Consider the following 22,964-nt stretch of genomic DNA (forward strand, 5'->3'; position numbering starts at 1 on the left):
AATGAGGCAGATCAGTAGCATGTTTTGCCCTGTGGGGCCAAGCCAATGCTTGGTCAGTGCTCAGCAGATAAGCCTCTTGCTCTCACACCTAGAAATTAACTTCTAACAATTTTCAGTGCAATTAAAGTTCCAAAACTGGCTTTTCACCTTATCTCTCAGTTAATCCTGAACTTCTGTGTGGAATTTCTACACCACCTCTGCTTATCTCTACGAGTTTACTTTTTCCTTCTTTCTCTTTCTTTCTTTCTTTTTTAGGGCTACACCCACAACATATGGAATTTCCCAGGCTCCAGGTCAAATCGGAGCTGTAGCTGCGGGCCTACGCCACAGCCACAGTAGCACTGGATCCAAGCCACATCTGCGAACTGCACCACAACTCACAGCAACGGTGGATCCTTAGCCCACTGAGCAAGGTCAGGGATCAAACCTTCATCCTCATGGATACTAGTGGGGTTCATTAATGGCTGAAACACAATGGGAACTCCCATATTCACTTCTCACCTCCTAATTCTCCTTGTGCTGCACACACATACCTGATAATAACTCTTCTGCGGTTCCCTCTCTTGATGAGAAGCAATGCCAACCACCTAGTTTTCCAAGCCAGAACCAGGTTCCAAAGTTGGAACCAAGTCTAAAGGCCTGCAGCTTCCCAAGGGTCTATGAAATCGTCCCTCTTTCCTCCACTCTCACTGCTACCACTCGGGACACCACCATCTCTTGAAGAGATGCCAAGACAACTTTCATACCCCTCCGGCTTAGCTCCTTCCATCCGTTTTTGTACAAGCAAATCTAACATTCCTTCCCTGGTGGTGACTCATTAACAGTTTCCCATTGGTCCAGGATCAAGTCCAAATTCTTTATAACACCTCCAAAGGCCTCCATTTCTCTTCCATTCCCACTTCCCTCCTGACACTATACACCAACCATCTTTAACTGCTTCCAGGACCTCAAATGTAACTCCTAGCCCACTAAGTGAGGCCAGGGATCGAACCTGCATCCTCATGGATGCTAGTCAGATTCGTTTCTGCCAAGCCACGACAAGAACTCTGGAATAATGCATTCTTAATTCCAAGTGGCCTCTAAGAACAGTTTATCAAAATCTATTTCAGGTTAATTAAAATGAAAGTGTGTTACCTGGTTAGAGTGATCTGGAAGGACGTGTAGCCAGCAATGAACGAAGCCAACCTTGTCAAGCTCTGCTTTCCAGATCCACCCACCCCAACCAGGAGGGCATTTCCCCGGGGAGTACGAATGACACGTGAAATCTAGAAGATGGAACAGAAAAAGCAGGTATCATTTAACATGTAAACATTCCACTTGTTGCCTATTTCTCCAATACAGGTATATCTCAGAGATAATGCAGGTTCAGTTCTATACCACCATAATGAAACAAATATTGCAATAAAGCAAATGACACAATTTTTTTTTATTTTCCCAGTACATATAAAAGTTATGGGAGATCCCGTCGTGGCTCAGTGGTTAACAAATCCGACTAAGAACCATGAGGTTGCGGGTTCAATCCCTGGCCTTGTTCAGTGGGTTAAGGATCCGGCATGGCCGTGAGCTGTGGCATAGGTCGCAGACGCAGCTCAGATCTGGCGTTGCTGTGGCTGTGGCGTAGGCCGGCGGCTACAGCTCTGATTCGACCCCTAGCCTGGGAACCTCCATATACCGTGGAAGTAGCCCAAGAAATGGCAAAGACAAAAAAAAAAAAAAAAGTTATGTTTACACTATACTATTAATTGTGCAATAGCATTATGTCTAAAAAATAAATGTACATGCATTAATTAAAAAATATTTTATTGCTAAAAAATGCTAACCACCATCTGAGCATTACCATGCGTAATAATATTGAGTGATAATATTGTTGCCAGTGGAGGGTTTGAAACATTGTGAGAATTACCAAAAAACTGACACAGTGAAATGAAATGAGCAAATGCTGTTGGAAAAATGGCACCAACAGACTTGCTTTGTGCAGGATTACCACAAACCTTCAATTTGTAAAAACTGCAATATCTGCTAAATGCATTAAAGTGAAGTGCAATAAAATAAGAAGTGCCTATATAAGCATTTTGGAAGACAGCGGTGTCTAGGATCAAATTAGAAAGATAAACTGGATGGACTAATGAAGGCATTTCTGAAATGAAATAGTGTTTAAGTTCTAGAGAGGGTGAGGAGTGGGCCTGTGCCTTTGGCAAACTAGAAGAAGGCCAGTACAGGAGTCAGCAGAGAGCCCAGACTATGGCTTTCTCTGGGTTTTCAAGAAGAGAAATAAAAGTGACTTTGAAGTTTCCTTTCAGTTTGCCCAAACTAATTCAGTAGGATAGAAAAGAGAACAGAAATCTCAAAACAATGTGTATCCTTAGAATAGAGAACACATAGTTGATTAAACTATCCCCATATCTGAAAACTAACATAATTTATTTATTTATTTATTTATTTTTTTTTTGGTCTTTTTTGTTGTTGTTGTTGCTATTTCTTGGGCCGCTCCCACGGCATATGGAGATTCCCAGGCTAGGGGTCAAATCGGAGCTGTAGCCACCGGCCTACGCCAGAGCTACAGCAACGCGGGATCCGAGCCGCGTCTGCAACCTACACCACAGCTCACGGCAACGCCGGATCGTTAACCCACTGAGCAAGGGCAGGGACCGAACCCGCAACCTCATGGTTCCTAGTCGGATTCGTTAACCACTGCGCCACGACGGGAACTCCTGAAAACTAACATAATTTAAATTGAAGCCAGGAAAGTTTCCAAAATACAGCATAGATGGTAGAGTTTAAAAAGAAGGAAATAAGCAGAAACACTCTTATTATTTGGCAAAGCAGTGATACCTAAGGTATCTACTAAGTGATTCTGGGTAGACCAGAAATCCGCTCTATACCAGTCAGTGGCCCCAGACCATCCCAAGTCACCTTTGTGGTAAAAGTTCCATGTTTCTTTGGCTTACTGTTATTGAATGAACTGCTTTTGCCATCAGCTCTCCAACCCCATGGGGAGGGAATTCACTGTAGAACTCTCCTGGATGCATTTTTCCCCTTACGGGATAACTATCTTTCCTCTTAAGTTTGAGCCTGCAGCATTGCTGTAGTGTCCACTTTTCTCGAGACTAAAGATCGAGAGTTATATAGGGGCTGAGAATGGATTACTTCACTGTGCCTGGTGGAAGCTTTCTGGCATAACCTGGGCTCTGCATTCTTGCAAGATTTTGTTAAATATCCTTTCTCAGGATTCCTTCTACTGGCATGGGGTATACTCTCTTCCTGCTGGGACTACTCTTGCTTTTGGACTTAGTGCGAGCCCTGGGAAGTGGAGACCATTTTCCTGGTGAACCTAAGAACCTGATCCACCAATCCTGGGAGGATGGGTGGGTGATGCACTGTTCTTCCAGCCTCCCACTCACCCTCTCCAAGTGACTCTCCTAAGTTGTTGTAGACAGAGGAGGAGTGGTACTGGCAAGAATTCTTAGGATTTTGCCAGTGTCTGTTCACAAATTCTTTCCCTGGTATTGCTTCAAGAGGCATAGATAAGGCAAGTAAGAAGATACTGCAGGCCATCTTAGGATCTTCTGTGTCTTAACATTGTTTAAATAACATGGCTTTTGTCATAACCACTTCCTTTAGCTAATGCTGGTGAATATATTAAGGCTTTGAATAATTGTTTTAGGTCAGGTATTGGGAACTTTCATCCCAACATCTTTTCCTGCAGCTGAATTTAGGTCTTATACTAAAAGCTTCCTTTCCCAGTTTCTAGCATATAATAAACCCTCAGTACATATTTGACGAATGAACATGTAAATACACAAATAGAAGACTTTAAAAGCAGACTCAAAAAACTCAGAGTCTACTTAAAAGCAAAAATTATAAGAGAAAACACAGTGAAGTAAGAACTGTCAAATAGGGCTTTTTTGTTCTATTATCCACAAATTGTGATATACATTGTTCAATTTCATTAGCAAATACTTTAAAAATTAACAATGCCCATCCTGTCTAGCAGGTGCTCACATTCTAGCAGAGGAGAGGGACCTAGTAATAATGCACCATGGTAAGTGCTGAAGTGGACAGGAGGATGGCAACTGGAGGAAAGAATGCAAAGGGAACAACACTGCTTGTGAAGGTGAGTCTCAAGTGTGGGGCTGGCATTTGATCTAGATCTTAAACAATAACCAGAAGTTTATCAAGCAAAGAAGGTGGCACAGTAGGCAGGGGTTAGGCTAAATTTTAAGGGTGAATGGTATGCACAAAGTCTCAGAATCAGCAAAAGGCCTGAGGGGTCTTCACAAGGGTGGGAACTTCTGTTCCAGAGATGGAAATATCAGAAGATAAGGTGCAAAGGGTTGTTTAGGGCCATAATGGGGACTTGATTAAATTCCAAACCTATTAATCAAGCATCACAAATGTGCCTGTTTCAGCAACACCCCATCATATGAAAACCAAGGGGAATAAGTTGGGTGTCTGCCCTCATAGAGCTTAGAGCTTAGGTCTGGTAGAGCAGACAAATAGATAAATTCTATGCAACACCTGCTGAGAATGCAGTATTGATGGGGTGCTTTGGAATCAGGATGTGTTGAAACATAAGCAACTGATTCTGGATTATATCCTAAGCAGAGCACCACCTACAAGGGGTAGAGTGGTAGGTAGGAGTTAGATCATGAAAAACTATAGACACCATGATTTGAACTTTAACCAAAGAGACAAAAGAGATATTACAGAGATATTCTTGGTTTTAAAAGAAGATCAAGGAGTTCCCATCATAGCTCAGCAGTAACAAACCCGACTAGTATCCATGAGGATGCAGGTGGGTTAAGGATCCAGTGTTGCCATGAGCTGTGGTGTAGATATGGCTCAGATTTCACATTACTGTGGCTGTGGCATAGGCCGGCAGCTGCAGCTGTGATTCGACCCCTAGCCTGGGAACTTCCACATGTTGCAGATGCGGCCCTAAAAAACAAACAAAAAAACAAAAAAAGAAAATCATTATTTTAGTTAAGAAAGGAACTAAAAAAATATGCTTGGTCTGGCGTCACATCCTGTTTTGCTGCAATCCCTCTCTTGGCTTCAATCATGTCTTATAACTAGGTCACATATTTCAAGGCTCACACCTAACATGACACAGAGCTTGGATAGAACTGTACACTGTAAGCAAGAGTGTAGAAGAGAGGGCTGGCCTGGAAGATAGTGAGGAATGTAACATTTCAGCTCAAAGTCTCCAGTCACAGATTCTCCGGCCAATCCCAGAGCAGGCACGCCAGAGGCTGTGAGTGAGGAAGAATACAGTCAAGCACCTGTGCGGAGGCACATGTGCCTCGAAATGTCATGCCCAAACAAAGCGAAGAAACACTCATAGCTCATCATCATCTGTGCTGCAAAACCCATAAAAAAAGACAGCTCCAGCAAACCTCCTCCAGCACAAGACTTCCATAGATGACCTCATTTCAATTTAAGCTGTCATGAAATCCCAAAGCCAGATTTTGTCTCCAATAGACATGTAATTATGAAGTCGCCTTTGATATTATATTTCTAGAAAATGTCATTCTTTTGGTCTTCTTCCTTTTAATCATTAAATATGACAGTATCTCTATTCTTCCTGAAATGCTTAACTATAAATTAGAACTAATTTCAAAATGTTACTTGACTTTGGAAGAACATCTGTGCTCATAATTCAGTAGAGATGTCTCATTCTGAGACTTCAGAACTTTCAAGCTGAGGATCTTCATTCTGGGGACATTCAGTCCCAGAACACACTCTCTGCCTTCCTCCTTTACCCCAACTTAGTCCAGCCTTGTGGAAATGCTTTCCTCACACTCTTCATCTTTCAGAGGAAGGGCTGACTAGATAACCTCTAAAACCCCCTCCACTTCTAAGATTCCATAATTATTAGAGGTGACAATGTGTAATTACAAGATTGTTCCTCATCGTTAAACTTAAGCAATGGAAGACAGCCCTGAATTGTCTTCTTCACCTTTAAAAGATGTGGTCTGAAAAAAATAATTGACATGAACAAAGTGAGAATATCAACAACCCGGATTTTAAACAGCATTATCTTCAGCCATTGATTAATCAGGTCACAAAAGTCATCAAGTAAATAAAATATTTTTACTTTCAACATTTGGGGATCAACTCTCCTATGAATGGAAACCGTAATGACACGAAAAAGTAGAAAAGAAATGGTACTTTCTGGAAGATTTCATTAAAACAGAATTTTCATCCCAGCTCAAAGTCAAATGCTTATGCACCATTTTAAATTATTATTTCCATTTGTGGTAAAATACACGTAAATTTACTTCTTAACCATTTTAAGTTTATAGTCCAATGGCATTAAGTACATTCACACTGTTGGGCAATCAATTTATAAAACTCCTTTTTCATTTTGCAAAACTGAAACTGTGTCCTTTAAACAGTACTTCACCATCCTTCCCTCTCCCCAGACTCTGGCAATCACCATTCTGCTTTCTGTCTCTATGAATTTACTGCTCTAGGTACCTCATAAAAGGAGAATCATACAGTATTTGTGTTTTTGTAACTGGCTCATTTCACTTAGCATAATGTCCTCAAAGCTAATGCACTATATTTTATAGCTATCCTTTGCATGATACAAAAAAAAGCAGACTTTGTGCCTGTGCTTTGAACTCAGATGGCAACCACATTCCTTCAATGTAATGAAAACATTGAGCTGGAAGGTGAATGGCAACACTGAATAAAATTATCACATCACACATTTGACGTACATACACATGGTCTAATTTTAAACCCAAAGGTGTGACATGTTTCATTCATTTTAGAAACTAAATTGAGGTATAAGAATGAGTTTATTTTTAAAGTGAATTTTCTCTTAGGAGATGAAAATGAAAGAGAAGGGAAGAAGGCGATTCTGTAACTTTGGGGAGACACTACTGGACATGGCCACTGACCTTGACTAAGTGAAGCATTGCATCTGTGAAGAACACCAAATCCATGCCCGCACCTCGGATGCTCTCGTTATAGAGCTGAAGGAACATGTTTAAACGCTCCTTTAGGTGATCAAAAGATTCAACTGGCTCATAAATTTTGGGCAAATCAGCATCAGCTTCCTCAGATGTTTCACCTGGGGTTGAGGAAGAAGAATCAATTAAGTTTCTCCAAATCACTGGACTTTACCACACCCTTCAACCTAAATTAATACACTCAGATCTACAATTTTGCACTGAATAATACTGACTTTTATCCAAATGTCAGAGTATATTTTTCAGGAAAGAAAGAAAGCAAACAATAGTAAACAGCCTTAGAATTTTTGTGATCATATGCAATCTTAATTCTTTCATGTCTAGAAAGGGTCAGTTTCAAAGAATGTCATATATACTGTGTTGAATTTGAATCCCTAACAGACCATTGGCAGACCAAGTGTCTTCCCAGAGATATTCACTTAACAGCCAAAGTGAAGATGGAAAAACCAGGGATTTAATGTCAAGATCAGGAAGAGAGATTGAGAATTAAAGGATTTTTTAATAAGAATAAAAAGAAAAAGGTCATTGCATTTGCTTAGGAAATTTTTATTTTTATTTTTTTCTAATAAACCAGTTTATTTTTAGAATCAGGGAAATCAAGAGGAGAATGAACACAAAGTATATTATCTTTGAAACACAAAATGATACAATGTAGCCTAAATCCATCCAGGCTTTTAAGGTATAAATAAGCAATAGAATATAAGGTACAGATATTTTTGGTTCCATTTATTAGAAAATATTTTGAATACATATTATTGAGCTGATGTTTTCTCTGTGGCCCTCTCTTTTAAAAAGAATTCATTCTATTATTTTTGTTTTTCCATAATTTATTTTTCCATGATAATAACTTTTAACAATTTTATATAGCGTGTTTTCAACCGTAAAGAGTGTATCTCTGAAAAGTTGGAAGTATAGTCACAGTCCTAATGAAAAACTGAGTAATTATTTTGAATGCCATTTGATCCATTTGCAGGCACTCAGAACAATTTAGACTTCATTCATTTAGTCTTCTCATGCAGGGCCGACACCACGTTATTATCCAACATAGAGATCTTTTACAAATCCAAAAATAAGTCCTAACTTGGTGAATAACTGACTCCTATCACATATTTTCAACACTCACATGGTTGACACATGCTATATAGTACCTCTCTGAAAATGATACCAGTTTAATGGACATTTTATTTCTTCTTAAAAAAAATTTAGTTATTTCCCCAATACAATTTTTTTCCTACTATACAGCATGGTGACCCAGTTACCCATACATGTATACATTCTATTTTTGCACATTATCATGCTCCATCATAAGTGACTAGATATAGTTCCCAGTGCTTCACAGCAGGATCCCATTGCTCATCCATTCCAAAAGCAATAGTTTGCAGCTATCAACCCCAAATTCCCAGTCCATCCCACTCCCTCCCTCTCTCCATAGGCAACCACAAGTCTATTCTCCAAATCCATGATTTTCTTTTCTGTGGAAAGGTTCCTTTGTGCCATATATTAGATTCCTGATATAAGTGATATCATACGGTATTTGTCTTTCCCTTTCTCACTCACTTCACTCAGTATGAGAGTTTCTAGTTCCATCCAGGTTGCTGCAAATGGCATTATTTTGTTCTTTGTTATGGCTGAGTAGTATTCCATTGTGTATATATACCACATATTCCTAATCCAATCATCTGTCGATGGACATTTGAGTTGTTTCCATGTCTTGGCTATTGTGAATACTGCTGCAATGAACATGCGGGTGCATGTGTCTTTTTCAAGAAAAGTTTTGTCCGGATATGTGCCCAAGAGTGGGGTTGCTGGGTTATATGTTCCATGTACAGTTTTCTAAGGTACCTCCATACTGTTCTCCATAGTGGTTGTACCAGCTTACATTCCCACCAACAGTGCAGAAGGGTTCCCTTTTCTCCACACCCCCTCCTACATTTGCTATTTGTGGACTTATTAATGATGGCCATTCTGACTGGTGTGAGGTGGTACCTCATGGTAGTTTTTTTTTGTTGTTTTTTTTTTGTCTTTTTTTGCTATTTCTTTGGGCTGCTCCCGCGGCATATGGAGGTTCCCAGGCTAGGGGTCGAATCGGAGCCGCAGCCACTGGCCTATGCCAGAGCCACAGCAACATGGGATCCGAGCCGCGTCTGCAACCTACACCACAGCTCACGGCAACACCGGATCGTTAACCCACTGAGCAAGGCCAGGGACCGAACCCGCAACCTCATGGCTCCTAGTCGGATTCGTTAACCACTGCGCCAAGACGGGAACTCCCTCATGGTAGTTTTGATTTGCATTTTTCTAATAACCAGGGATGTTGAGCATTTTTTCATGTGCTTGTTGGCCATTTGTATATCTTCTTTGGAGAACAGTCTATTCAGGTCTTTTGCCCATTTTTCCATCGGGTTGTTGGCTTTTTTGCTGTTGAGGTGTATAAGTTGCTTGCATATTTTAGAGATTAAGCCCTTGTCAGTTGTGTCATTTGAAACTCTTTTCTCCCATTCTGCAAGTTGACTTTTTGTTTTCTTTTTGGTTTCCTTTGCTGTGCAAAAGCTTTTGAGTTTGGTTAGATCCCATTGGTTTATTTTTGCTTTCATTTCTGTTGCTTTGGGAGACTGACCTGAGAAAACATTTATAAGGTGGATGTCAGAGAATGTTTTGCCTATGTTTTCTTCTAGGAGTTTGATGAAGACACCCTTATAGCTAAGTCTTTAAGCAATTTTGAGTTTATTTTTGTACATGGTGTGAGGGTATGTTCTAGTTTCATTGATTTGCATGCAGCTGTCTGGGTTTCCCTGCAATACTTGCTGAAAAGACTGTCTTTTTCCCATTTTATGTTCTTGCCTCCTTTCTCAAAAATTAATTGACCATAGGGTTTATTTCTGGGTTCTCTATTCTGTTCCATTGGTCTGTATGTCTATTTTGATACCAGTACCACACTATCCTGATGACTGTGGCTTTGTAATATTGCCTGAAGTGTGGGAGAGTTATGCCTCCCACTTGGTTTTTGTTCCTCAGAATTGCTTTGGCAATTTTTTGTGGTTCCATATAAATTTTTGAACTGTTTGTTCTAGTTCTGTGGTTCCATATAAATTTTTGGATCGTTTGTTTTAGTTCTGTGAGAAATGTCATGGGTAGTTTGATAAGGGCTGAACTGAATCAGTAGATTGCTTTGGGTAGTATGGCCATTTTTACAATATTAATTCTTCCAACCCAGGAGCATAGAGTATCTTTCCACTTCTTTGAATCCTCTTTAATTTCCTTGATTAATGTTTTATAGTTCCTGGCATATAAGTCTTTTACTTCCTTGGCCAGGTGTATTCCCAGGTATTTGATTTTGGGGGGGGGTGCAATTTTAAAAGGAAATTTTTATGATTCAGGAATTTGGAGTTGGGGTGAAAACAGAAATGAATTGGGGGACATGTAGGTGGAGGGTTGAGAGAAAATAGGGAAAAAAATATTTCATTAATAAATAAACACTGAATTATTTCACTGGGAAAAGTACTAAATTTAACAAATTTTGCTCAGTAGGTCAAGGATCTGTCATTGCCATGAGCTGTGGTGTAGGTTGCAGATGAGGCTTGGATATGATGTTGCTGTGGCTGTGGTGTAGGCTGGCAGCTGCATCTCCAATTTGACCTCTAGCCTGGGAACCTCCACATGCCATGGCGCAGCCCTAAAAATAAATAAATAAATAAAATCAACAATTTTTTCAAATTAGAAACACAACATACCAATTTAATGCTTTTCCAACTTTCCCTTTAAAGCATAATGCCAAATACAAAGCTAAAATGGACATATATAAATTCACTATCAGTTAACATCAGTAACAGGGGAAAAAAGTGAAGCATTAATTGAATACACTAATAACAACTTAGAAATTCACTGAGTACTAGAAAAAGAGTGAATCTTCCAAGTCTAATAGTCCATAATTACTTTTAATTGAGCCTGTTCTAATATAAAGTATATTAACCTTTTCATGATAAAGCAAGGAAACTCATTTAACATAATTCTTAAAACTGGCCTATCTGCAAAGCTCTCACTAATTGAATCTCGATAGTCACTTCATTGTTTCAGTTCAAGTTTTAAGAAACAAAATGCTTTGAAGTCACAAAGGGTTCTGTTTGCCTCTAGACTCCTTCACCCCATCCCACCCAACTTCCAGCCTCCCCCCGACCCAAAATGTTGCATTTGTGCTTTGCTTTTTGAAAAACATAATGTAATTACTTATCCTTCTGAATTAAAGGGGAAAAATACATAAATTCTAATTAGCTTGTAAATGCTCTTACCTTTACACAGTTTTTGGATATGTGTGACCTGATTTAAAATAAAATGTGTCAGTTTCCTTCTGTGGAAGGAGCATTCTAACCACACGGCCAGGGATAGACCTGCTTTTGCAACTATCCCTCAGAAACCTAACAGATCATATACACCTTTATCATATTAGTAAGGGGCTTCCTGGTCACCTTCAGTCATTTAGAGGATACAAATAACATGGGTTTAAACACACCTTTTTAAATATGAAAAATTTAAATGAACTTAAAATGCATTCTCAGTATTAGAAGAGGTTTATAAATGAAAGAAAAATATTCTACTTAGGCTCAGTTATATTTGAGGGAAAAGATAATTGAAGCACTACCTCTTTTCACCAGAAAAGTCATTTTTCTCAATTTTTCATAGAGCCATAACCACAAAATCTTGCCTCCACACCACCCACCTCTTTCTAATTTTATTCAATGGCCCTCTCAGATAATTTGAGGATTTCCTTTTTATTATCAACACCTGGAAATACTACAGTAATAATCATTGCAGTTTTGCTACCTTTCATTTGGCAGTGAGTATGAGCCACAGGCAGCCCCAGCCATCCACAGATAGCATTTCATTTATTCCCCACAGTGCCCCTGATGCATATATTAATATTTCCATTTTTATTGAGGTATAGTCAATTTATACAATGTTCTGCTAATTTCTTCTATATGACAAAATGATTCAGTTATACATATATTATATGCATTCTTTTTTTGGTATTCTTTTCCATTATAGTTTAACACAGTGTATTGAATATAGTTTCCTATCTATACAGTAGAACCTTGTTGTTTATCCATCCTATACGTAATAGTTTGCCTATGTTGAACCCAACCCCCAACTCCATCCCTCCCCCAACCCCTTCCCCCTTGGCCACCACCAGTCTGTTCTCTATGTCCATGAATCTGGTTCTGTTTGGTAGGTAGGTTCACTGTGCCATTTAGATTTCACATATAAGTGATATCAATATTTCCATTTTTATAAAAGAGAATCAGGTTGAAGAAAGTTCAGAGACCTGCCCAGTTAATGTACAGGGAGACGCCTTCCTCAAGTCCACCTGTGTGTCTTATGCATCATTGTCCTCCCCCTCCTGTCTCGCAAATCTAACATAATGTCCGAGACTGATAGGCATAAAAATGATTCATCTTTGGAGTTCCCGTTGTGGCGCAGTGGTTAACGAATCCAACTAGGAACCATGAGGTTGCGGATTCGTTCCCTGGCCTTAATCAGTGGGTTAAGGATCTGTCTTTGCCATGAGCTGTGGTGTGGGTCACAGACACGGCTCATTTCCCGCATTGCTGTAGCTCTGGCATAGGCCGGTGGCTACAGCTCCGATTAGAGCAAAAAAAAAAAAAGATTCATCTTTGAACTTCATGGGTCCCTTTATTCATTCATTCTGTATTTATTGAGCACCTCTTGTGTCCCAGGCTGGTTTCAGTACAATTTACTAGATAAAAATTCAACACTCCTGAACTGAACCTTCTGTCTTCAGAGACCCCTTTAGGGAGTTTCAAATTCTGTTTTCAGAGTTTACCTGTAGCTTCCGGTGCATCCCTCAAGAAATCCACAAAATAAATGTCACTTCCGCAATCCACCAAGAGTTTTTTCTCTTCACCAAACTCCTCCTCCACCAAGCTTACTAAAGCCTTATCAAACCAGGTCACATCATCAGATGCTGTGAAACGATCAGCGATAACACGTTTACACTCATGCTTCCACAGTCTTAACAGTTCCTGTAAAAGGCAAGATGACAATGAGTCATTAATTCCCTTTATGCCAGAGTTTGGAATCCAAGTGGATGACACTATAGAGCACCATCTTCCCAGACTTAACATGCTACATTGTAAAAAGTTAAGGTTAACATTACTGGTTTCCTTTCAATATGAACAATAGGCTTAGGAGCCCATTAGAAAAAAATCTAGGCTAATGGTTTTCGTTCGGCATGTTATCACCAAAAAAAAAAAAAAAAAAAAGGAAAATTTTGGTTGCCAAAATGACCTGGGGGACATTACTGGCATTTGTACAGGGAATGAAGGGATACAAAATATGTGTTTCACAGTCTGAGTATACAAGAAATCATCCATGAATACAACTGTCCTATTAAAAATAAATACATAAAAAGTTAAAATATACTTCATTCCAAATTGATCTCATTCAAGTATATTAAATAGAAAATAGTGTCCTTTCATGTTCAGTCTCTAAATTAAAACAAAAACATCTCTAGACAGAATACCATGATCAACCCTAATATTCTATGTAAAAATCTTAAGTTTGTGATCAATTAGTCTGGATAAGACACCTGCATTCAAGTGGCATAATATAAATGTAGCATATAAACAACTCTCGCATATGAAACTGAGATCATTACAAAGATATATTTATTTAACACAACATGAAGGAAATGTATGGCAAAAATATGGAATTTAGGCACAAAGCAATCATCTAATCTAAATAATCCAGGGCCCAAAGTTAACTGGAAGTTGAGAGAATTAATTGCTCAATGTACCCGTTCCTATAGCAAGAACAACAAATGTTTGTCTAAGCTCATTATTTGCTATGAAAGACTGGTGGAAGTTTCCTAACTTGACAATGTTTTGCAAGTTAGAAGGTTTAAAAGCCATTACTTACTGAAGATAAATTGCTACTTGGTTGCCAGAAAATAAAAGTTTCGTAAAATACCTATAGTGATTCAGTTCAGACAAAAGTTCATGATAATACCAATAGCTAGAACTGCCCCATCTGGGGCAAAGCTGGGTTTTTTGTTTTTTGGGGTTTTTTTTGCCATTTTCTAGGACCGCTCCCATGGCATATGGAGGTTCCCAGGCTAGGGGTATAACTGGAGCTGGAGCTGCCGGCCTGCATTAAATACCTATAATGATTCAGTTCAGACAAAAGTTCATGATAATATCAAACCTAGCCACGTCTGATGATGTGACCTGGTTTGGTAAGGCGTTAGTAAGTTTGGTGGAGGAGGAGTCTGGTGAAGAGAAAAATAAGAATAATGAGAATACAATAAGAAAAATAAGAATAAAATAAGAATCCAACAAGAACCTACTGTGTAGTACAGGAAAATCTACTCAATAGTCTGTAATAACCCATATGGGAAAAAAGAATGGATATATGTATATGTATGACTGATTCACTTAACTATACACCTGAAACTAAACTGTACACCTGAAACTAAAACAACATTGTAAGTTAACTATACTCCAATAAAATTAAATTTTAAAAGATAAAAATTAAAAAGTTAAAAAACAATAATAAAAAATACTACTCAAAAAGTATTATTGAAAAACCACATTCCACAATACCATTAATTTGTCAGTAACTTTGAGAGAAAAAATGAACTTAACATGCTCACTGCTGCTAAAACGACTCCCAATTCTCTGTAACTAGAAGAGTGAGTTTTTCTCAAAATGCCCTGGAGTCAGTGTAGTTACCTACCTTGTGAGCATCTGGGGCAAAGCTGGGTTTTTTGTTTTTTGGGGTATTTTTGCCATCTTCTAGGGCCTCTCCCGCGGCATATGGAGGTTCCCAGGCTAGGGATATAACTGGAGCTGTAGCCGCCGGCCTACACCAGGGCCACAGCAACGCCAGATCCAAGCCTTGTCTGCGACCTACACCACAGCTCAAGGCAACGCCATATCCTTAACCCACTGAGCAAGGCCAGGGACCAAACCTCATGGTTCCTAGTCAGATTCGTTAATCATTGCGCCTCGACAGGAACTCCCTGGGTTTTTTTAATAGTCAACATGTGATGTGCCTAGTGACAATTTGGTTGACATCTCAACTGTCTCTATGTGATTATGTGGAGAAGTCCCCTAAAATCTACTTGCTTAACTACCACCTCAGGTCCATAAAAGGGTGACAAAGAGAGTGATGCTGCCTTAGCATGAGCACATAGGCTATGCTTGGGGAAAAAAAAAAGGCATGCTGCGTGTTTACATATTACATACTTGACAATTTTACAAATTACACACATACTGCATTTTACATACTAGAATTCCCTTTCAGTTCAAAGAGAATTCTTAGAATGCTAGGAACTGCTATATTCAAGCATATGTACAAATGCTCAGTTTTCTGTCATATGAACTTTATACTCTTATGTCTCTTTTCAGTTTTACCAATATATGTAATTCTTTTAGTGTATTTCATCATATGGAAAGGAAAGATCATGCATGATTAATAATAAAATGGTTTCTTTCTTCAATTTTGAAAATTTATAAAGATAATTACTTTTTTAAGTTAAAATGTCAGTTGGTATTCATAATATGAATAATATGAAGATTATTATACAGCAAAGTAAAAGCAATCCTTTCTACTATTTAGTATAAGAAAATTATCTTATGACAAGAAAATAAAATCAATTGTTTCTTTTATCCTACTCATTAGATGATAATTGTGTATACCATTTCCTTGAACATAAACCAAATTTAATTGGAATTTTTTAAGAGAAAACTTCTGGCATCATTTGCCCTTATTTATGTTAATGAAACGCAGCAAAGAAAAAAAAAAGCCCATGCTAAAATATTCCAAAATATTTCTGTAATTCCACTAAAAATTACATTATTAAGAATGTTTAGAGTTTATAATAAATAACAAAGTTACTTGTTTTACTCTCTTATGTATCACTTACATCTGGTTCCTTGATAACCTCTGAAGTGGTGTTCAGCATTCCCTGCCAGATCCTAGAAAGATCTCTAAGGTTAAAAACGTAATGGAATTTTGCAGGAGTGGGAAGCATTTTACTCTTCGTCATCTGCCATAGTCGGCGTGTCAGGGGAACTAATTTCATCACTGAATCTCTCACTTCTTCTGAGAAACCCCTCTGGATACAGTAGTAACCTACCCCAATCACTCCTGAAAAGGGGGAAAAAAAATCACAACATTTTGGCTAACAATTCAAATCAGCTAAATTAAAATTAAAACATTATAATGTTAAGTACAAACATAATTACACATTTTGATAGATAAGCACCTGTTAAAGAAACTTCTATCAATTAATGTTCTTTGGGTTTTTTTAAATCTAAAAAGTAGATATAGGTTCAAGCAAGTTAGCATTCAAATACTGAAAAGTTGATTAAGCAATATTATTGAAAACTCTAGCTGAACTAATTAAATATTATGAAATGGGTAACAATGAGGAATATATAAAGTTGCCTTACAAAAAGGTAAGAAAAAAGGAAGTTTCATGAATCCTCTAGCATTTCTCCAATCTTCTGTTGCCTCTCCATGCATTATAAAATACTTTAATTTACTTTACAGATAAAATTTTCCAGGCAAAAAAGAATAATTAAAAGTGATAACAGACATTCTTTCTGGTCCATTTTACTTCTTCCAAGTTTAGATAATTCCCATGTCATTTGGTTTCCAAACCTTTGCCCACAGCTGCAATTGAAAGCAGACACTGCCATACTCCACTAGCCTAGGGTGTTAAGAGGACATTCTGGTCTGCAAGAAATTAATTAGGGTAATCCTAATGAGTTTTTTCTCAGTCGCAGTTTCAGAAATGGTAAATTAATACCTAACACGAATGCATGCATAACTTTACACTCTTCTTCTGAAAAGAGTGATTCCAAAATCAGTTTCTAAACTCATTTTCATTACTCAGTTAAATAATTATGGTTATCTATTGGCCTCATGTTCCTTCAGTGAGGTTACTTCTGAAATACCTCATACGCAATCAATCAACGATTTGTTACAAGCCTATACATTACTCTGAGGATTACACTCTGGATCATCCCCACTCTGTACAGTATTATTTCCTTTGGCCAAAATCATTATATGGTTTGGCTAGAGTATCAGCTACACAAACTTTTGGTATATCAATCCAGACCAATGTGTATCCATAAGGAAAGCATCTCATCATGTCCAAGATCATTTAATGTTTCACCTCCTGACTTAAGAAGTTGGTGGCAGTTACTTGAAGTCATACATATATAGAAAATATCTACCTTATACCCAACCCAGTACATCTACATAATAAATCCTTATATAAACAACATATATTATTTGCGAGTGAAGAGGGCACAAGATTAAGGAGCCACCCAAAGGAGCTCTTTCTCTGTTGACCTCTGGGTGGATATTTTCTCATTGGAACACAGCAAGTGTCCTTCCCTCCCATGTCCCACTGACATTCATTTTACCAAAGATCTTGTCCACAGAAGCATCAGAGGGCAGCGTGCAGTTAAATATAGAGAATTGCCTCTTAAGTCTTTGGGGTATATCATTGCGTCCACCCCCAGGATGGATCATAGCTGCTAAAAACTGGATATCCACAATGCTGGTAAACTCCCCAGGCTTCTCTAGGTTGTAAAATCCATTCTGTTCCATCAGCTGTCGTACTATTTCATTTGTAACCTAAGAAAGACAACTTTCAGAGTTAAAATGCCATTCCTTTATATCCCAGCACCTAACTCTTTGTTTTCAAATAATGGGTGGACTTTCCTGTAATTTAGAAATTGCATGTTGGAAAACAGAAAAATATTTACTCATCAAAAAATAAATCAATGAAGAAATAGGCAAATCAAGGGCACAATAGGATCAATATACCTGGTCTCCCCACTCATTGATTATTGGCATATTCACATCATCAATAAAAACCGTCATCTTCTTTCCTGCTGGAGGGCCATATGTTGTGCCCATGCGTTTATCCACATAGCTCTCTATTGTCCTCTGTCAAACAGCAACAACAACAATAACAAAAAAAATAATAAGAGAAACATCTGTGAAAATATCCCCTAAGACATGGTCAATCATTTTAAAATCCTAGGAACATTTGAGGACGGGATTAAGATGGTAGAATAGAAGGACTACAGCTCAACTTCCCTCCTAAAAACAACAAAATTCACAACTAAAGACTGAGCATTCTTCACCCAAATGGACCAGAAGCCTTAAAAAAGATATCCTATTCCAGAAGAAAAAGAGGAGGACACATCAAGAGGTAGGAGGGGCGATTTCGTGATATAAACAACCCCATACCACCTGGGTGGGAAGCCCCACAGACTGGAAACTAACTGGTTCACAGACTCACCTACAGGAGTAAGAGTTCTGAGCCCCACATCAAACTCTCACGTGTGGGGATCTGGCACTGGGAGAAAGAGCCCCTGCAGCATCTGGCATTGAAGGCCAGTGGGGCTTGTGTGCAGGAGCTCTACAGGACTGGGGGAAATGGAGACCCAATTCTTTTTTTTTTTTTTTTTTTTTTTGTCTTTTTGCTATTTCTTTGGGCCACTCCCATGGCATATGGAGGTTCCCAGGCTAGGGGTTGAATCGGAGCTGCAGCCACCGGCCTACGCCAGAGCCACAGCAACACTGGATCCGAGCCATGTCTGCAACCTACACCACAGCTCACGGCAACGCCAGATCGTTAACCCACTGAGCAAGGGCAGGGACCGAACCCGCAACCTCATGGTTCCTAGTCAGACTCGCTAACCACTGCGCCATAATGGGAACTCCTGAGACCCCATTCTTAAAAGGTACACACAGACTTTCTCGTGCACTGGGTCCCAGGGCAAAGCAAAGTCTCCATGGGAATCTGGGTCAAACCTGACTGCAGTTCTTGGAGGACATCCTGGGAAAACAGGGGTGAATGTGGCTTGTTGTGAGGGAAGGACATTGAAAGCAAAGCTCTCGGGAATATTCAGCAACCATGCCTTTCTCTGGAGGTGGCCATTTTGGGAAAATCAGGCCCCACCCATTAGTCAACACTGAGAACAACAACCCAGGTGGGTCACAGCCCCACCCTCAGTAAACAGGCCACCTAAAGACCCCTCAGGCACACAGCTGCCTCTGATCCCATCCAGAGACTAAGCACTACCCACCAGAGGGATTAGAATCGGCTCCACCTACCCATGGGCAGGTATCAGCCCCTCCCATCAGGAAGCCTACAGCAAGCCCCCATACTGACTTCGGCCACAGGGGGGCAGAAACCAGAAGGAAGAGAGGCTACAACTCTATTATCTGTAAGAAGGTCACCACACCAAAAACCTATACAAATGAAAAGACAGAGAACTATAACTCAGATGAGGAAGAAAGGAAAAACCCCAGAAAATCAGCTAAGTGATCAGGAGGTTCTCAGTCTCCAGGAAAAAGACTTTAGACTGTCGATGCTGAAGATGATGCAAGACATTGGAAATAAACTGGAGGCAAAGATGGATAACTTATAGGAAACACTGACCAAAGAGATACAAGATATAAAAGTTAAACAAGAAGAGATGCAAAATACAATAAATGAAATAAAAAAGCTCACTAGAAGTAGCTGACATCAGAATACAGGAGGCAGAAGAACAAATAAGTGAGTGGAGGACAGATTAGTGGAAATTATGAATGTGGAACAGAAAAGAGAAAAAAGATTGAAAACAAATGAAGAGAGTCTCAGAGAACTCTGGGACAACCTTAAACGCACCAATATCCGTATTACAGGGGTGCCAGAGGAGAAGCGAGAGAGAAGGGGACAGAAAAAATATTCCAAGAGATAATAGCCGAAAACTTCCCTAACATTGGGAAGGAATCACTCACTCAAATCCAGGAAGCACAACGAGTACCATATAAAATAAACCCAAGGAGGAATACACCAAGACACATATTAATCAAACTGACCAAAATTAAAGACAAAGGGAAAATCTGGAAAGCAGCTAGGGAAAAGAAACAAATAACATACAAGGGAACCCCAATAAGGTTATCGGCAGATTTTTCAGCAGAAACTCTGCAGACCAGAAGGGAGTGGCATGATATACTTAACATGATGAAAGGAAAAAACCTCCAACCAAGAATATTCTACCCAGCAAGGCTCTCATTCAGATTTGAAGGAGAAATCAAAAGCTTCACAAATAAACAAAAGCTGAGAGAATTCAGCAACACAAAACAAGCCTTACAACAAATACTAAAGAAACTTCTCTAGGCAGAAAAGAACAAGAGAAGAAGGAAAGAAAAAAGAGCAGCAAAAGCAAATCCAAAGCAATTAATAAAATGTCAATAAGAACATACACATCAGTAATTACCTTTAACGTTAATGGACTCATTGCCCCAACCAAGAGACATAGACTGGCTGAAGGGATACAAAAACAAAATCCATATATACGCTGTCTCCAAGAGAACCACTTCACTTCTAGGGACACATATAAATGGAAAGTGAGAGGAATGAAGAAAATATTTCACGCAAATGTAGATCAAAAGAAAGCTAGAGTTGCAATACTCATATCAGACAAAATAGACCTTAAAATGAAGACTATTTTAAGGGACAAAGAAGGACATTACATAAGGATCAAAGGATCAATCCAAGAAGAAGAGATAACAATTTTAAATAGCTATGCACCCAACACAGGTTCACCACAATCTATAAGGCAACTGCTCACAACATTAAAAGGACAAATCGACAAGAAAACAGTAATAGTGTGTGACCTTAACACCCCACTTACAGCAATGGACAGATCAACCAGACAGAAAATCAATAAGGAAACACAGGCCCTGAATGATGCATTAAACCAGATGGACTTAATAGATACTTATAGGACAGTCCATCCAAAAGCAACAGAATACACATTCTTCTCAAGAGCACAAGGAACATTCTCTAAGATGGATCACATCCTGGGCTACAAATCCAACTTCGGTAACTTTAAGAAAATTGAAAGCATATCAAGCATCTTTTCCGACCACAATGCTATATGACTAGAAATCAACAACAAGAAAAAAAACTGCAAAAAACACAAACACGTGGAGACTAAACAACATGCTACTAAACAACCAATGGATCACTGAAGAAATCAAAGAGGAAAGCAAAAAATACCTACTAGCAAATGACATGAAGATACAACACTCCAAAACCTATGGGATGCAGCAAAAGCCGTTCTAAGAGGAAAGTTTATAGCAATACAAGCCCACCTCAGGAAACAAGAAAAAGCTCAAATAAACAAGCTAACTTTACTTCTAAAGCAGCTCGAGAGAGAAGAACAGATAAGCCCTAACTTAGTAGAAGGAAAGAAATCAGAAGGATCAGAGCAGAAATCAATGAAAGAGAAACAAAGAAAACCATAGGAAAGATCAATGAAACGAAAAGCTGGTTCTTTGAAAAGATCAACAAAATTGATAAACCCCTAGCCAGACTTATCAAGCAAAAAAGAGAGAGGACTCAAATCAATAAAATTAGAAATGAAAAAGGAGAAGTAACAGTAGATATCACAGAAATACAAAGGATCATAAGAGACTACAATACGCAACTCTATGCCAATAAAACAGAAAACCTAGAAGAAATGGACAAATTCTTAGAAAAGTACAATCTTCCAAGACTAAACCAAGATGAAATAGAAAAGATGAATTGACCAATCACAAGAACTGAAATTGAAACTGCGATTAAAAAACTTCCAGCAAACAAAAGTCCAGGACCAGACGGCTTCACAGGTGAATTCCATCAAACATTTAGAGAAGAGCTCACACCTCTCCTTCTGAAACTATTTCAAAAAATTGCAGAGGAACGGATACTCCCAAACTCATTCTATGAGGCCACCATCACCCTGATACCAAAACCAGACAAAGATAGCACAAAAAAAGAAAACTACAGGCCAATTTCACTGATGAACATTGATCCAAAAATCCTCAACAAAATGCTAGCAAACCACATCCAACAATCTATTAAAAGGATTGTACATCATGATCAAGTGGGATTTATCCTAGGGATGCAAGGGTTCTTCAATATCCATGAATCCATCAGTGTGATACACCACATTAACAAACTGAAGGATAAAAACCATATGATCCTCTCAATAGAAAAAGCCTTTGACAAAATCCAACACTCATCTCTGATAAAAACCCTTCAAAGATTGGGCATAGCAGGAACCTACCTCAACAAGATAAAGGCCATATATGACAAACCCACAGCGAACATCATTCTCAAGGGTGAAAAGCTGAAGGAATTCCCGCTGAGATCAGGAACAAGACAAGGATGTCTGCTCTCACCACTACTCTTCAACATAGTTTGGAAGCCCCAGCCACAGCAATCACAGAAGTAAAAGAAATAAAAGGAATCCAAATTGGATTCCTATTTGCAGATGACATGATACTATCTATACCTAGAGAATCCTAAAGACTCTACCAGAAAACTGTTAGAGCTCAGCCACGAATTTGGCAAAGTTGCAGGATACAAAATTAATACACAGAAATCGACAGCATTTATATACACTAACAATAAAAGAGCAGAAAAAGAAATTAGAGAAATAATCCCATTTACCATTGCATCCAAAAGAATCAAATACCTAGGAGTAAACCTACCTAAAGAGACAAAAGACCTGTACTCTGAAAAGTATAAGACACTAAGGAAAGAAATAAAAGATGACACAAATGGATGGAAAGATATACCATGCTTGTGGATTGGAAGAGTTAATATTATCAAAATGACTATACTACCCAAGGCAATCTACAGATTCAATGCAATCCCTATCAAATTACCAAGGACATTTCTCACAGAACTCAAACAAAATATTTTAAAGTTTGTTTGGAGGCACAAAAGACCCAGAAGAGCCAAAGACATCCTGAAAAAGAAAAATGGAGCTGGAGGAATCAGGCTCCTGGACTTCAGACTATACTACAAAGCAACAATCATCAAAATCATATGGTACTGGCACAAAGACAGAAATATCAATCAGTGGAACAGGAGAGAAAGCTCAGAATTCAACCCACGCACCTTCA

At 38.7% G+C, this 22,964-nt stretch overlaps 1 protein-coding gene across 3 annotated transcripts in view; it reads right to left on the reverse strand.

Annotated features, from left to right (window-relative positions):
• Nucleotides 1-22,964, reverse strand: part of DNAH5 (dynein axonemal heavy chain 5) — a 319,273-nt gene that overhangs the window by 82,115 nt on the left and 214,194 nt on the right. For all 3 annotated transcript variants that reach the window (XM_085001716.1, XM_085001717.1, XM_085001715.1), the window contains 6 exons: nucleotides 17,835-17,957; nucleotides 17,429-17,642; nucleotides 15,919-16,142; nucleotides 12,817-13,015; nucleotides 6,909-7,081; nucleotides 1,135-1,265 (listed from right to left, as the gene is read on the reverse strand). In XM_085001716.1, the coding sequence (XP_084857842.1) occupies nucleotides 1,135-1,265; nucleotides 6,909-7,081; nucleotides 12,817-13,015; nucleotides 15,919-16,142; nucleotides 17,429-17,642; nucleotides 17,835-17,957 (1,064 nt within the window). The remainder of the gene's footprint in view (nucleotides 1-1,134; nucleotides 1,266-6,908; nucleotides 7,082-12,816; nucleotides 13,016-15,918; nucleotides 16,143-17,428; nucleotides 17,643-17,834; nucleotides 17,958-22,964) is intronic.

Source organism: Sus scrofa, chromosome 16 (genome assembly GCF_054392235.1).
Source record: "Sus scrofa isolate SSC_HxYL_T2T_F1_AM1 chromosome 16, Sscrofa_HxYL_maternal_Yorkshire_Landrace_v2.0, whole genome shotgun sequence".
NCBI lineage: Eukaryota > Metazoa > Chordata > Mammalia > Artiodactyla > Suidae > Sus > Sus scrofa.